General features: G+C 40.3%; 1 protein-coding gene across 2 annotated transcripts in view; it reads left to right on the top strand.

Annotated features, from left to right (window-relative positions):
- Positions 1 to 18,084, top strand: part of col27a1 (collagen type XXVII alpha 1 chain) — a 323,681-nt gene that overhangs the window by 48,022 nt on the left and 257,575 nt on the right. For both annotated transcript variants that reach the window (XM_033048904.1, XM_033048906.1), the window contains exons 3-4: positions 148 to 1,562; positions 13,971 to 14,024. In XM_033048904.1, coding sequence (XP_032904795.1) covers positions 148 to 1,562; positions 13,971 to 14,024 — 1,469 coding nt within the window. The remainder of the gene's footprint in view (positions 1 to 147; positions 1,563 to 13,970; positions 14,025 to 18,084) is intronic.

Raw genomic sequence — 18,084 nt, 5'->3', positions numbered from 1 at the left:
TTGATAGAATAACCAAAATATATGTGAAACTTTTACAAGGCAACTTTGTTTTTTTTCACAAATCAATTTGTAAAGCAAGCTACTTAAAGACCCCACCTATGCAGACTTGATTGTTAATTTATTTTTTATATTCATTTTATTTTTCAGATGTGGACATTCTCCAAAGGCTGGGCCTTACTGGGAAAAAAGCACAATCACAGTCATCATCATCTTCTGTAACGTCCCACTCTGTTCCTCAGGGGGTCATTCCTTTTAAATCAGGCGTTATTCTCACCCAAAGAGCACGCATCAAAACACCAGTTGCAGCACTCATTCCTGCCTCATATGGCACTAACCTTGCCATAGTTTTGAGCTTATGCTCACATCGTATCAACAATGCTTTTTTATTTTCTGTTAGAAATAAGAAGAAAAAACTACAGCTTGGTGTTCAATTTATACCAGGTAAAATCATTGTGTACGTAGGACACAAACAGTCTGTATATTTTGATTATGACGTTCATGATGGCCAGTGGCACCACATGGCGATCAACATCAGGAGCCGAAAGGTTACTCTATATACTTCTTGTGGGAAGAATCGTACAAATGCAAATTTGCATTTCAAAAAGGAAGATTCTTTAGATCCTGATGGTTCCTTTCTTTTGGGAAAAATGAACCAAAACTCAGTTCAATTTGAAGGAGCCATTTGTCAATTTGATATTTATCCCTCTGCAAAAGCAGCACATAATTATTGCAAATATATTAAAAAACAGTGTAGGCAGGCAGACATCTACCGACCGAACCTTCTCCCACTGCTTCCTGTTTTACCACAATTTCCTAATTCATCTGTTATCACCTCTTCTCCATTAATGCTGCATAAAAAGACTGGAAAGGATGACAACTGTACAGAGAAGTCAGCTTTGATGGGCATGGCTCAAACGATGCCGAACATCAAGATCCAGACTAATAAACGTGCATCTTTCAAAACCACGACCCAGCCTGCTCTGTTGTCAACACAACGCTGGAACACTGCTTCTCCCCATCGACAGATGGCAACAACAACACTACTCCCAAGCACTGAACTTCTCCAGCTCCCTCCACGTATCAAATCTCCAACTACAGCCCCTGCTATGATGCTATCTCACACAGCTCATGACAAATCAACCAAAACAAATAATGAAAGGTTAACAAAGCAGCAAGGACCAAAATCTTCTGATATTACGACAGAGCCAGATATGAAAAAGAAAGCTAAAGTAACTGTAAATGTGACAACAAATCCAACATCAACAAAGCCAGTGAAAAAGAAACCAGAATACCAATCCACCGAGAATCATTTTGAGACCCAGAAATCCTCAACAGTACTTGTGGAAAGACAGGATGAACAACCACAAAGGCATAACAAGCAGCCTTCAGAAAAGAACACTGAGCAAAAATCAACAACTCAATATGACTCTAGGGGTACCTACACTGTCATGACTGTAACACCTGCTGCCACAGATGGACACCAAACCTTTGGGATGGAAAGTTATACCGTTGACCCACTTTTTCAAGAACAACTAAGTATAAAAGGCGACCCTGGACCAAAGGTAAGATTCATGTCTTTATCATATTCTCTAACTAAATTGATTGATTGAAATATACAGCATAGAAACCGGCCCTTTGACCCACCAAGTCCACGTCAACCATTGATCACCTTGTTCCAACTATTTCTGTCATCCCACTTTCATATTCACTTCCTTTCTTTTTCACAACACTGAAGTTTTTAGCGGTGTTTGGTGGGTGTGGTATTGTGACAGTGGGGGCACTGATGCCCACCGGTACATCCATCAAGTGCATACTTTCAGTTGTGTTAGAATTTCTTACTTTTTCAACAAACACCCTTGTCTTCTACACTATATTTTTAATAATGTTTTAACACGACAAATATAATCACATTTTTACAAAAGATTGAGTTTGCATGAGCAGTGTCTAGAATTTGTATAGAGTTATAGAGTCATAGAGTGACAGTGTGGAAACAAGCCCTTCGGCCCAACTCGCCCACACCGGCCAGCAATGTCCCAGTTACCCTAATCCCATTTGCCTGTGCTTGGTCCATAACCCTCCACAACAAAGTATCAAAATACTTTTCATGTTGCTGCTCTCTGAAGCATTTATCTTATTTGGATTCTGAGAGATATCACTCTGAAAATATGTTACAAGGATTTTTTATGTTACTAGGATCAGCCATGCCTCTTACATTTAATTGTTTTACCTCCAAAATCTTGTTTATGAATTGTTTTTAAAAACAAAACAAATTTAGTGCTTGCTAACTTTATAAATTATTTCCCCACTGCTAAATCTGGCTTGGAATTTGTAATATAATTTTTTTTTAAATCATATTACTGAGGTCCTAATCTCAGTACCTGCCTAATTGGAGACCTTTGAACTATCTGTAATTGGAATTTATCAGACTTCATCTTGCACTAAATGTTGTGCCCTTTGTCCTTTATCTGTGCATGGTGGATGGCTTGATTGTATTCATATCTGGTCTTTTCTTTAATAGGATAGCATGCAAACAAAGGTTTTTAATGTACCTCAGTACACATGACAATGATAAATTACTCTAAACATTGGACTCACTAGCTAAAGGATCCAGTCCCATTTGCTGTTCTCTATATTGAGTTGCAGAATAATGCTCAATTAAAATTAAGCCACTCAATTTGCCAATCAACCACTTTGCAGTTTTGATCCAAACGTGGACAAGGAGTTGATGTTACATCAAATTATTTCTAATTTGCAATTATGTAATCTGTGGGAATTACGTTACTCTTTACAGAAAAGCAAGGTCATTCTAAAGCCAAATTTGACTAACCTTATAAATTTGCATAGGTACAAAGAGATTACCTACTACAGTAGCTATGATGTGTGTTGGCCATGTCCAATATGACATAAACTATAGGATCTCTGTCAATATACCAATGCATTTCACATAGACTGGTCATTCAATTCACATTAAGATTGAAATCAAATTGTAGCTTTAAACAATTCCGTTCACATGACCGTATAACATTTAAGCTAAAAAGACCTTCTCATGGTTGCCTCATCCAGACAATAAGTACAGGATCTCCAATATATACCATTGTCACATACCCTTATCAGGCAATCTCCTCTGAAAATGAATATTACATGAAAGGCCATGCAACCAATTCAGCAAAAATGATTGTGACTTTTTTTTGTATTCTCTAAGGAATTGAACACACTTATGGAAAAATTATTTAATTATTCAGCTATTTTTCCTCTTCACATTCCGGTCTACATTTGCCACATAGGGTTTTAGATTTTGCTCGACTCTTATGCTGTTTCTGTATTGGAAGGATTTTTTGGCACATTTACTTGCTGTATCATTGTTCAGATTTTCTTGGCTTTCCATTCCTTTATTTGACCTACATTGAACTCATCCCAGTTTTTACTATCCCTTCTTTCTATGAGGTTATCAAATAATTTTTGCTGTGAACCAGACTTTTAACTTTTAATTTTATGCATCTAGTATATTCCATGATAATTGTTTTAAAAATTGTTTATCCTCATGGCGTACTCATAAGTAATGTTCTTGAGGTTTGGCCGAGTAGTTCTGAATATATACAGAGTTGTTCTCAGTCACATTAAATATTGTATGCAATGGCCACCAGAGACCTATAGCTCATCTACTTCCTCTCTCATCCAACAGCATTCCTGAGTTATGGTGTTGTTCTCTCTCAGGAAGGCCATCGTGGTCTCAAACCTTATTTAGCTACTTAAAAGTGTAATCTAGGCTTACAATTCAAGACAGTGTGCAGGGATTTGCTGACCCTATTCTCCTTCAGATGAGAGAGTAAATCGAAATAAAAGAACTGCAGATGCTAGAAATCTGAAATGAAACAAAGTGCGATAAATACTCAGCACATGAGATGGCATTTGTTGAAAGAGAAACAGAATTAAAGTTTTAGATCAAAGATCCTTCTTCAACCCACACTCCATCTGCTAATGAATGTGGAAACCCATTAGCACAACTTGAGATCAGTCTGAAGAAGAGTCCCGATCAAAACATCACCTATCCATGTTGTCGAGGGATACTGCCCGACTCACTGAGTTACTCCAGCATTTTGTGTCTTTTCTTGAGGGGATTAGAGAGCTTTCCTGGTCTTGGAGCCAACCTTTATTCCTCAACTAACATCAACTGAAACTTGGTTGCTTCTTTTGGCAACAAAATACTGTAACTACAATTTGGAAGTAATTAATTGACAGGAAAGTCCTATGGGAATTGTTTGGAATACGAAACCTTTTCACACTTCGTCAAAAATTGTCTGAGAGATTTGATGAGGATTCAGGTCCACATTCTTCATAGAGCCATACAGCACATGAAGTGGACCCTTGGCCAACCAAGTCCGTAGTGGCCGTCAAGCACCCATTTTGTAATAGTCCCACACCAGTCACATTTTATTCTCCCCACACCCATCAGTTCTCTCTAGGTTTTACCACTCACCAACAACCCTGGAGCAATTTAGACTGACGAGTTAATCATCCAGCCCATTGTTCGGGAAGTGGAAGGAAACTGGGGGCCCTGGGTGGAAATGCACATGGTCATAAGGTTATAAGTGATAGGAGTAGAATTAGGCCATTTAACCCATCAGGTCTACTCCACCGTTCAATCATGGCTGATCTATCTCTCCTTCCTAACCCCATTCTCCTGCTTCCCAGTGACACCCTGGTCACTGGGAAAATATGCTAATTGCATTCAGACAGCACCAGAGGACAGTATTGATCCCAGTTGCTGGATCTGTTTGGTAACAACTTGAATCGTTGTGCCACTTTGTTGACCCTCCACCTCCTTAGTAAAAGTTGTTTTCAATCAAGTTGTTTTAATCAGCTTGACTAATGTCCCCTCTAAACGCTCAGAGTGCATTTTTATTTGACAATATCTCTATGAATTGTTTTGATATGTTTTTCATTCTTATACAGCTGCACTTTATTTGGCATTTATAATTTTCATTGATGAGCTACTTATACTATGTGAGATCACCAGCTCTTTTAATTCAAAGGATAATAATTCTGCGATGCATATTTAGGCTGTGTCAGTTTGAGAAGCATTCAAGAATTAAGGGATCTGATTATAAGCGAGTTCGGTATTCCGACTGCGCATGACCAGGTCAAAGGTCACTATGCATAAGCAGCCCTGGAAAGCAGTGAAGCAGACCTGGGCCCGACACCGACCATGGACGAGCACGATCTCGCTCACTCACCAAAGCATTATAAAGCAATAAAAATGACAAAATAATCTTAGCTTTTAACAAAGGAACAACAAATACAACTATTTCATAGTTTGAAAGCAATATTTTCTTACCTAGAAAAATCAAAGCTGGAAAAGACAGAAGATATGAAGGTCCATTGCTCCACTGCCTTCCAGGGTTCTTTATGCATAGTGACCTTTGACCTGTGCATGCCTAGTTGGAAGCGTATATATATATATATATATATATATATATATATATATATATATATATATATATATATATATATATTGCTCTAGGAAACAGCACTTCTTTTCTCAGTTATGCTTTAAAATCATTTTATGAATCACAATATCCTTATCAATGAAGCGACTTTGGATTGGACTTGCTTGGAAGGGATAATTTGGAGTTAGAATTATTTGGTAAAGAATTTGTTTTCTGCATCTCTATTCTATTGAGAAGATGTGGTCTAGAAAGATTTGTCTGTTTGCCCTGTTGCAGGCTGAGGTTGTGTAAATTGCTGTTTAAAAATGAAGGCTGGTTGACAAAGTGTTGGCAACTTGCTAATACTTCATGTGGTGGCAAGAATGCCAATGTTTGTTAGCATGAAATGTATTACTAATACATAACAAATTAAACAAAGGACAAATATGTAGGAGATATCTAAACATTAGAGAATTATAGCAGCAAAGCTGAGGTTCTCAGAATTCACAATTGCAATCATAGATATAGTGGCATTTAAGAGGCTTTTAAATGAAATTGCACGGAATGGAGGGATATGGATCACATGCAGACCAAGGAGATTAACCTGGCCATGTTTGACATGAACATTGTGGGCAAAAGGGCCAATTTCTGTGCTGTACTATTTTATGTTCTTATATCTAAGTTGATACAACAGTTTTAATTGTCTTGATAGCTGAGCATTCCAATAAAAATGTTTCTGTCATGTAATGTTATGTTTATAATACTCTGTCTCCAGTCCTCCAAGCTCTATAGAGACATAGTTATGAGTATTCATTTTTACTATAAAACTGATGTTTTCAGTCTTTGTAATACGCGATTTTGGGAAATCAGAATGATTATGGCCGCAACTACTGAGGATTTTTTGAAGGGTTGCTCAGTCACTGATATGTGAAGACGTTGCTGGGGGTACAAACCCACTCTTCATTTCGTAGGTGGATGCTATTTATTGAATTTGTTTGCTTCATTAGTTAATTCAATTCATATTCATTATTTATTATTTACATAGAATGCATTGAAGAGATTTTAGAAGCAAACAGGAAAGTAAAATATGTTGGCAGTAGGTATTTAAGTATGTGGGGGTTGATCCTCACTCTGATAAGTTGTATAAATTCAAAATTATTAAAGAAATCACATAGAATTTTACCCTCAATGTTTTCACCCTTTGTAATTTTTATGAAGCTGAATTCTAAACTATCCCAGACTTAAGGAATACATTTAAAATAGGTTCCTGCTGTGCAGTTGTGAGTTCCATTTAATTTTTACAGATGTTATGTGGGTTTACAGCTTGGCAAATCTACCAGTGAATGGGAGTTAGGATCTGGCTGCACATATTAAGTGGCTTCCAGCGCTCCTTGTGGACTCAGAAGCATTTAACCTCTCTTCTGCTGAACATAACCTTTCAACTGCCACAAGCATTAAGTCTGCACAATGGACCTAAAACAACTTCCACCGCTTAACAAGCTCTGAATAATGACCTACCTTCTCTCATGATTGGTTGTCATACCAGCCAAAGCCCAGAACATTGACATTTCACCATGAGTGTCCCTAGTAGCAGCCAGTAGTCTACCAAACAAGCTAGAGACATAGAAGATAGGTGCAGGAGTAGGGCATTCAGCCCTTCGAGCCAGCACCGCCATTCACTATGATCATGGCTGATCACCCAGAATAGGTACCCTGTTCCAACCTTCTCTCCATATCCCTTGATTCCATTCCCTAAGAGCTATATCTAACTCTCTCTTGAATGCATCCAGTGAATTGCCCTCCGCTGCCTTCTGTGGCAGAGAATTCCACAACTCTCTGGCTGATAAAGTTTTTTATCATCTCAATCCTAAATGGCCTACCCCTTATTCTTAAACTGTGACTCTCCCAACATGGGGGACATTTTTCCTGCATCTAGCCTGCCTGAACCCTTAAGAATTTTACATGTTTATATTCCAGTAAATATAAGCCCAGTCGATCTATTTTTTCATCATATGTCAGTCCTGCCATCCCAGGAATTAACCTGATGCTCCTACGCTGCACGCCGTCAATAGCAAGAATATTCCTCCTCAAATTAGGAGACCAAAACTGCAGGCAATACTCCAGGTGTGGTCTCACCAGGCCCTGTACAACTGCAGTAGGACCTCCTTGCTCCTATACTAAAAATCTCGTGCAATGAAGGCCAACTTTCTTCACTGCCTACTGTACCTGCATGGTTATTTTCAGTGACTGATGTACAAGGACACCTAGGTCTCGTTGCACCTTCCCTTTTCCTAATCTGACACCATTCAGATAATAATCTGCCTTCTTGTTCTTGCCACCAAAGTGGATAACCTCACATTTTTCCACATTATACTGCATCTGCCATGCATCTGCCCACTCACCCAACCTATTCAACCTGCAGCCTCATAGCCTCCTCCTCGCAGCTGACACTGACACCCAGCTTTGTGTCATCCCCAAACTTGGAGATGTTACATTTAATTCCTTTGTCTATTGCTTGATTAGCTGTTGGACAGGCAACAAGATAAACTGCTAACAAGAATCTACATTCATAAGTCATAGTAGAATTAGGCCATTTGGCCCATCGATAATGACTTATCTTTCTTTCCACCTCGACCCCATTCTCCTGCCTTCTCCCCGTAACCGTTGACACCTTTACTAATCAAGAACCTGTCAATCTCTGCATTAAAAATACCCAATGACTTAGCCTCTACAGCCGTCTGTGGCAATGAATTCCACTGATTCTGGCTAACGAAATTCCTCCTCATCCCCTTCTAAAGGTACGTACTTTTATTCTGAGACTATGGCCTGCAGTCCTAGACTCTCCCACTATTGGAAACATCCTCTCCACACCCACTCTATCCAGGCTTTTCACTATTGGACAAGTTTCAATGAGATTGACTCCTCATCTTTCTAAACTCCAGTGAGTACTAGTAAATGATGAGCATTTTATGGCTCTTAGGCTAAATTCTAGCGAGTACAGGTCAGGAGCCATAAAATGCTCATCATGTATTAACCCAATCATTCCCACGATCATTCTCGTTAACCACCTCTGGACCTTCTCCAACACCGGGCATCCCTCCTCAGATATGGGGCCCAAAACAGCTAGCAATACTCCAAATCTGGTCTGACCAGTGCCTTATAAATTCTCAGCTTTGCATCCCTACTTTTTTTAATCTCAAATTTAATAGTCCTCTCCAAATGTACTTACATTGCATCTGCCTTCCTTACTACCAATTCAAATAGTAAATTAAGCTTTTGTGAATCCTGCACCAGCACTCTGAAGTCCCTTTGCATCTCCAATTTCTAAATCCCCTCCCCATTTAGAAAGTAGTCTACACCTTTATTCCTACTACCAAAGTGCATGACCGCACACTGTATTCCATCTGCCATTTCTTTGCGCACTATCCAAACCTGTCCAAGTCCTTCCGCAGACTCCCTGTTTCCTCCACACTACCTGCCTGTCCACCTACCTTCTTCATTATTGCGGGGATCTCTGGCCATCCACGGGTCTTTTGCCTGCTTTATCAGTCTCCCACATTCGCACATTTATCTGCCAATATCAGGGCCGCAGGATGGTGCAGTAGTTTCTGAAGCACGGGGAAAGGTAGGAACTGTGAATAGTTTCAATGCACAGAGCATCATAGAGCATAGTCACAAAAGGTGAATTATAAAAATTTGACAAATTAGGAAGAACTGGATTCAATTCCCAAATGGCTCTAAGTATACAAAAGTAGAATGAATAAAATATACCAAGATGATTCTAAGCTCAAATCCTTGAACATGTCAAGATGGTTCATTTCAGCCTGGATGAACATGACAGTATAAAGATTAACCTAGACGTCAGCCTGGGGAGGTAAAACAAAAATCAGCCATTGCTTCAACTTCTGGTAGTTATCCAGCAATTATTTCTGGAAACAGACACAAGCAGTACAGGAACAAGTTTAACTTGGATGTGCCCCATGACTGAATAAATCTATCAATGGCCATGCTCATGGAACTTTCATTTTAAAAAATGAAAAAAATGAGAGTCACGATCTTCAGAAGTTATTTTTTAAATTTTGTTTTCAGAATCTGGGAATCTGTTAACGCCAGCATTTATTGTCTCTAATTGCCCTTGAGAAAGTGGTGGTGAGTGGTACTTATATGAACCACTGTGGTTGTCATGGCATGATATCCCCCAATACTGTTGGAAAAGGAGTTTTGGAATTTAGACCCAATGACGATAAAGGACCAATCATATATTTTCAATACGGTGCATGATTTGGAGGGGTACATGAAGATGGTGTGTTCCCATGCACCAACTGTCTTTGTTCTTCTTGGTATTAGGGGTTGTATGTTGTACTGTCAAAGTTTCCTGGAACAATAACTGCAGCCACTTTGTTGGTGGTAGAGGCATTTAATGTTAATGGTGGTTGATGGGATGAAACATAAAAACATAGAAACAATAGGAGTAGGCCATTCAGTCCTTTGAGCCAATATGGCGGTGCTGGTTAATCATCCAAAATCAGTACTCCATTCCTGCTTTCTCCCCATATCCCTTGATTCCGTTAGTGCTAAGAGCTATAGCTAACTCTCTCTTGAAAACATCCAGTGAATTGGCCTCCATTGTGTTCTGTGGCAGACAATTCCACAGTTTCACAACTCTCTGGGTGAACATTTTTTTCCTCATCTCAGTCCTAAATGGCCTATCCCTTATTCTTAAACTGTGACCCCTGGTGATGGACTCGCCCAATATGGGGAATATTTTTCCTGCATCTAACCTGTCCAATCCTTTAAGAATTGTATATGTTTCTATAAGATTCCCTCTCGTCCTTCTAAATTCCAGTCGACCCATTATTTCACCAGATGTCAGTCCCATCATCCCGGGAAATAACCTGGTGAACCTCTGCTGCACTCCCTCAATGGCAAGAATGACCTTCCTCAAATTAGGAAACCAAAACTGCACACCATACTCCAGGTGTGGTCTGACCAGGGCCCCGTACAACTGCAGTAGGACCTCATTGCTCCTATACTCAAATCCTCTCGCTATTAAGGCCAACATGCCATTTGCTTTCTTCACTGCCTGCTGTACCTGCATGCTTACTTTCAGTGATTGATGTACAAGGACACCCAGGTCTTGTTGCACATCCCCTTTTCCTAATCTGACACCATTCAGATAATAATCTGCCTCCTTGTTCATGCCACCAAAGTGGATAACCTGACATGTATCCACATTATACTGAATCTGCCATGCATCTGCCCACTCACCTAACATCTATCCAAGTCACCCTGCAGCCTCATAGCATCCTCCCTGCAGCTCACACTGCCACCCAGCTTTGTGTCATCCACAAACTTGGAGACGTTACATTTAATTATTTTGTCTAATTCGTTATGGTAAATAACTGGGGTCCCAGCATTGACTCTTGCGGCACACTACCATTCTGAAAAGACCCATTAATTCCTACTCTTTGCTTCCTGTCCACCAACCAGTTCCCTCAGATGCCAATCAAGTGTGTTGCTTTGTTCCCGATGGTGTACTTATTGAAAGTCATTGGATCTGTACGCTTCCAAATAAGTGGAGAGGTATTCCATCATACTCCTGACTTGTGTCTTAAAGTTGGTGGAAAGGGCTTGGGGTGTCAAGAGATATCGCTTGCCACAGGAAACCCAGCTATGATCTGCTTTTGTGCGAACAGTATTTTGTGCTGTTGGTCAAGTTGAGTTGTGGTCAATAGTGACATCCAGGTTGCTGATAGTTTAGTTTAGTTTATTGTCATTTGTCCAAGGCACAGTGAAAAGCTTTCATTACGTGCTAACTAGTCAGTGGAGAAACTATGCATGATTACGATCATGGTGTACGGATGCTTGATAAAGGGAATAATGTTTAGTGCAACATAAAGTCCAGTAAAGTCCAATTAAATATAGTCCAAAGGTCTCCAAGGAGGTAGATAGTAGCTTTGAGCCACTCTCTAGTTATTGATAGGATGGTTTAATTGCCTGATAACAGCAGGGAAGAAACTGAATCCAGTCCCTGAATCTGGAGGAATGCATTTTCACACTTTTGTTCTCTTGCCTGATGGGAGAGGGGAGAAGAGGGAGACTCGTCCTTGATTAAGAGGTGAGACTCATCCTTGATTATGCTGGCGGCCATGCCGAGGCATCGTGAAGTGTAAATGCAGTCAATGGAAGGGAGGTTGGTTTGTGTGATGGTCTGGGCTGCAACCATAATTCTCTGATAAAATGCTTTCTATGGTACCTCTGTAAAAGTTGGTGAGAGTTGTTGTGGTCATGCCGAACTTCCTACGCCTTCTAAGGAAGTCGAGGCATTGGTGTACTTTCTTGGACCTTGCTTTGTTATGGCTAGTCCAGGACAAGTTGCTGGATATATTTACTCCTAGAAACTTGAAACTTTCAACCAACTCTACTTCGGCGCCGTCAATATATACTGGGGTATGTCTACCTCTTTGCTCTTTGTTGATCACTTTCTTCTCTGTCTTGCTGACTTTGAGAGAAAGGTTGTTGTCTTGCCAACAGATTATGAAGTTCTCTAACTCCTACCTTGTCATTATTTGAAAGCTGGCCCACAATGGTGGTGTTATCCATGAATTTATAAATTGAATTGGATTTGTACTTGGCTGCATAGTTGTGGGTGTAAAAGGAGTTTTGTTTGTTTTGTTTGTTTTGTTTAAGGCATGACATAGATTAGTTGATAAAATGGGGTGGAACAAGGCCAGACAGAATTTAATCCTGACATGTTTGAAGTGATACATTTTGAGAGGGTAAACAAGGCCAAGATATACACAGTAAATGAGAGGGCTCTAGAAAGTGTTATGAATGGAGCCACCTTGGGGTATAAATCCATAAATTCCTGAAACGTAGTACAGGAGGGGAGTGTGGTGAAGAAGTCATAAGGGATGTTGCCTTCAGTGATTGTGGCATAGAATATAAGAACTGGGACATCATATTAAACTTTATAAAGCATCGATTAGGCTACACCTGGAGTATTGTGTTTGTCTCTAATTGTCACACCGTAGGAAGGGTGCGATTGTATTGAAGAAGATGCAGTGGAGATTCACCAGGATGTTGTCTGAATTTCCATTCATTTCTACAATATCTAAAATGCTCTAGATTAGACTAATTCTGGGATGGGGTTGTCTAGAGTGACTTATTGGAATATAGAGCGGCATGGATCCGAATTCTCCATGCTTGTTGGTCATCTGTCTTACCTAGACTGATCTATGTGAATCAAGTTATGTGTCCTCAAGCTGCACTGCAAAGCCCAGCGGGGTGCCTGGCTTTGTTGTAGCTCTGCCTACAGAGTTGTTTTGACAACCGGGTAAGCTATGTTCCTTGGCTTCCCAGCTGCAAATAATTAAATATTCAAAAACTATTAATAATTAAGCATACAAATATTTCTTGTAAAATCCCTAAAACGTTCCAACAATTCAAATATTTAAATACTAGAAAACACTTGAAAGTAATCTATTATATTAATGTTAATTTAATTAAATAAAAATGTAAATTACTCTCTATTTGCCTTTCCTGCTTGAAGGCTGTTCCTCTCCATTCGAATGAATGGGCTTGATATTCCATTGTGGGAATAATGGACAAATTTCTTAGTGTAAGCGCAAGAAATATCTTCCAAAGTTGCAATACCTATTAGACTTCATGAGAGGGTAATCAGGAAATAAATGGTAATCACCTGTAAACTTCATGGAACGGTAAACTTCAACACAGTTATGGTTGTGCATGGAACTGTTCACTATTCTGCAGAAATTTAGGACTGTATTTCATTGAGTTGTACAAGATTGAAAGGATTTGAATGACAAAGCATTGTCGAGCAGATCTCTGATCTACCTCTGCTTCCATTTCTTAATCTGTATGTTCTTCCTAGTTTTTTTGACTAATTGTGTTTCTGAGATGAAAATGCTTGAAAAAATTGAGGATGTTTTATATGCCCAACTCTAACTAATTATTATATATCTAAATGCATTAGATATGTGCATGTTTATTTCTTAGATTATCTTGCATGACTTCATAAGTATTCATCTTTCCACTGCAATGTTCCAGTTTGCTTCCACATTTCCCAGAAGTTGCTCAGAAGTTGTTCCAGATCTTTCAAATCAAAAGCTTTTCAATGTACTTGAGTACACGTAACAATAAACAAAACAAAACTTTTAAACTGATGTACTTTGCCACTGATACCAATTGAACTTTATTATTCTGTGGTATCTATTCTTCCAGAGCCACAACATGTTTTCTTTTAACTTTCATTTAACATAGTGGAAAATTTCATTCACTCCTTTCAAAACTTTTTGCTTACTCCAGAGTTTGTGTTTCCACAATGAATACCCTCATTATACAGTGACCTTGGCAAATCTGAGTCAGTTTTCTGAAAGCTTAATTTGCTGCGGAAAACAGAGTAGGTATTCTGGCAACTAACCCATGAACTCTGTCACCTTAAGAGGAATTAGTAACTAATTGCTGTACAAATTGAGGAATGACTGTATAATATTTTAATACATATTAATTATTTCTCCACAGGGTCCTCGAGGCCCTCCAGGCCTACCTGGTCAACCTGGAAAAAGAGGACCTCGGGTAAGTTTTTTAGTTTTTCTCGTAATATTTACACTCCAGAAATATTAGTTTGACTATCAACCATTTTCAGGAGCACAAAACTGATTACTGCCATTTAAAATTGGCAAAATTATCCTATTAATAAATCTGATTATGAAAATGTAGTTTTATTTTGAATCTTTATGTATGTTACCTTTCTCACCTTGAGTCCTATCTGAACTCATCTTGTCAATGATAGGAATCACTCGGACTTTCGATCATAGTCTCACTAAATATCGAACTCACTGAAGCATTCAGATTTCCTTCCTGCCTGCATAGTTAGTTCATATTGTTTAAGAAGGAACTGCAGATGCTGGAAAATCGAAGGTAGACAAAAATGCTGGAGAAACTCAGCGGGTGAGGCAGCATCTATGGAGCGAAGGAAATAGGCAACGTTTTGGGCCGAAACCCTTCTTCATATTATTGGCTTTCTTTTCTGTACATGTCTCCTTCAAATCTGCCTTCATCATTCTCCCTTGTTTTAAAGAAAAGCATGACCCCCACGCCCTTTCAACCCTCTATTTGTGATCACAAGCAGTCTTGCAGTACCCAAGCATACCTTTATTTCCAAACATAGACACACAAGCTGGAGTAAGTCAGCTTTCTTCAGTCTGAAGAAGGGTCTTGATCCGAAACGTCACCTATTCCTTCTCTCCAGAGATGCTGCCTGTCCCGCTGAGTTACTCCAGCTTTTTGTGTCTATCTTCAGTTTAAACCAGCATCTGCAGTTCCTTCCTACACTTTACCTTTATTTCCAGATCTGGTCTGTTACTCATCCTTAACCTGTGTAGCTCCATTTTTGATATCTGCCCCCCCCCCCCTACTCATTTAGCAGCAAAGTTCCAAACCCTAGGATTCCCTCCCTTTATTTCCCCTTCTCTACCCCTTCGACTACCTTTAATACACACTGGCAAGCTTTTTGATCAGTTTTATGGTTTTCAATGCCAAAATATCCATACTTGGTTTGGTATCAAATTTGATTTGTTAATCATCAGGTGACGTGTTTGGGACTGTCAAAGGTTTGGGATGTTATTTATACAAATACATCTATAGATGCTCCTGAACACATCATCAGTGATGTGACCTGGGGTCATTGGGTGTTTCGGGTCTTTCAACATCAGACACCCTCACCCAGGCGACCCAGCCATGGTTGATCAGACCACGACTTGTGTTCAGGTGGCATTCGCTCCTCCCCATGGACCTTCTCTCCTGATTCAGAGCCATCTCGAGACCTTCTCCGCTGCCTCTCTAGTGTTCTTGATGGCCCTTCTCCTCGCCACTCCGTTGATGCCCAGTGCACTCAAGGCTTTGTAGAGCGATTGCCCTGCAAAACCTCTGCAGCCAACCTCGATGGGCATACACCTTGCCTTCCAGCCCTGCTTGCGGCAGTCTATGACCAGCTCTTCATACTTGGCCATCTTCCTCTCGTGGGCCTCCTCCAGACGGTCCTCCCACGGCACTGTCAGTTCCAACAAGACAATGTTTTTGGTCGCCTCTGAGACCAGGAGGATATCTGGCCTCAGGGTGGTCGTGGCAATGTGCTGTGGGAACTTCAGCTGTTTCACCAGGTCTACGGAAAGCTGCCAGTCCTGCGCAGTCGCCAGGATTCCTGACGGATTCCTGGCTGCTGTGGTTCTTGGCAGCTGCACTCCGGCCTTCACGAAGGTGATAATCTGGGTGGTGGGGCGTTCTCGTCTGCAGCTGCTGATTCCCATGCTGATGGCTTCTGCCATGGGTTTAAAAACCTGGTCGTGACGCCAGGTGTACCGGCCCTGCCCAAGAGACTGTCAAAGGTTTGGGATGTTAAAGGTAGTATAACAATACCAGATGATGTTGCTATTCAATCTGAAGTGTATGTCCATGGCTGTTAGCTAACTAACCAAATATTAATAAGCTTATTGACGAAGCAGTGAACAAAATGTTGATAACTCCACAAATGATATCTGAGACTGATTTTATTTGCAAGGTCATTTATTATCCTAATTATCCATTTAAGTAGCAATATCTCTTCTTGTAATTGATTATCACTGAAGGTGTCAAAGTCAGTGAGCTGATTAGAAATTGTGCTGATAATGTGTATTTCAAATATGGAATGATCAAAACAGTTAGCATCTTGCCTTGTTCAGACAAATCATGAGTGTTGACTGAGAAATTTCTGTCCAAATTGATTGTATTTCAGGGCTAAAGCTGAATGATACCTGGAACATTTTCCATTGGTGCTTTATCATTGTTCTAATGAACAAATGAAGTAATAAGGCATGTTTTATCCACACCCTCCTCATTTGCATGGTTAGGTTGATTATTTCTGCTTGACCTTCAGAGGATTCTCAAGACATCCAGTTTAGAAGACAATAGACAATAGGTGCAGGAGTAGGCCATTCGGCCCATCGAGCCAGCACCACAATTCAATGTGATCATGGCTGATCATCCTCAATCAGTACCCCATTCCTGCCTTCTCCCCATATCCCCTGACTCCGCTATCTTTAAGAGCCCTATCTAGCTCTCTCTTGAAAGTATCCAGAGAACCAGCCTCCACCGCACTCTGAGGCAGAGAATTCCACAGACTCACAACTCTCTGTGAGAAAAAGTGTTTCCTCGTCTCTGGTTTTAAATGGCTTACCCCTTATTCTTAAACTGTGGCCTCTGGTTCTGGACTCCTCCAACATCGGGAACATGTTTCCTGCCTCTAGCGTGTCCAAACCCTTAACAATCTTATATGTTTCAATAGGATCCCATCTCATCCTTCTAAACTCCAGAGTGTACAAGCCCAGCCGCTCCATTCTCTCAGCATATGACAGTCCCGCCATCCCGGGAATTAACCTTGTAAACCTACGCTGCACTCCCTCAATAGCAAGAATGTCCTTCCTCGAATTAGGGGACCAAAACTGCACACAATACTCCAGTGTGGTCTTACTAGGGCTCTGTACAACTGCAAAAGGACCTCTTTGTTCCTATACTCGACTCCTCTTGTTATAAAGGCCAACATGCCATTCGCTTTCTTCACTGCCTGCTGGACCTGCATGCTTACTTTCATAGACTGATGAACAAGGACCCCCAGATCCTGTTGTACTTCCCCTTTTCCCAACTTGACGCCATTTAGATAGTAATCTGCCTTTCTGTTTTTGCTACCAAAGTGGATAACCTCACATTTAGCCACATTAAGAATGAGAGGTGATCTTATTGAAACATATAGGCTTATGAAGGGACTTGACCGTGGATGCTGAGGGACTAGGACATTATTCCTTGTAGCACAGAAGACTGAGGGGTGATCTTAGAGAAGTGTATAAAATTATGATGGGAATAGATCTGATGAATGCACAGACTCTTATACACAGAGGACATGAGTTTAAGGCGAGAGGGGAAAGATTTAACAGGCATCTGAAAGGCAACTTTTTCACTTAGATGGTGGTGGGTATATGGAATGGGCTGCCAGCAGATGTAGTTGAGGTCGATACTATAACAGCATGTAAAAGATACGTGGACAGGTACATGGATAAAAACGGTTTAAAGGGATATGGCCAAATGTGGACAAATGGGATGAGTTTAGATGAGGCATCTTGGTTGGAATTAATGAGTTCGGATGAAGGGCCTGTTTCCATGCTGTATCGGCCTATGAGAAGGAACCTCTTCTGCAGCGAGTTGTGACTCTTTGGAATTCTCCAAATCAGAGCTGCGAAGGTGAAATCATTGAATACATTTAAAGCAGAGATTGACAGACATTTGAACAAAGGAGCTAGGTAAGGACCAGGAAAGTGATACAAAGAATGGATCGTCAAGATCTCAGTGAATGATAGAACAAGCTTAAGGACAGAGCAAGCTTGGCCACTCCAGCTTTTGTTTCTTAAGTTACACTGTAGGTGTGTTAGGGTCCATTTTTATGAAGTTGAAAATTGAGTCATAGGTTTTCACTCAGTTTCAAGACCAAAGGTCCACGTCAGACCCCTAACACGCATTATCCCCAACTTGAAAATTAATTTCAGGCCACTTATACCTGTTGCACTTTGCCACAAACTGTGAATGGGGAGAGACAATGAACAACCAG

Source organism: Amblyraja radiata, chromosome 32, assembly GCF_010909765.2.
Source record: "Amblyraja radiata isolate CabotCenter1 chromosome 32, sAmbRad1.1.pri, whole genome shotgun sequence".
Lineage (NCBI taxonomy): Eukaryota > Metazoa > Chordata > Chondrichthyes > Rajiformes > Rajidae > Amblyraja > Amblyraja radiata.
The sequence above is the reverse complement of the archived record's forward strand: the minus strand, read 5'-3'. Positions and strand labels throughout refer to the sequence as shown.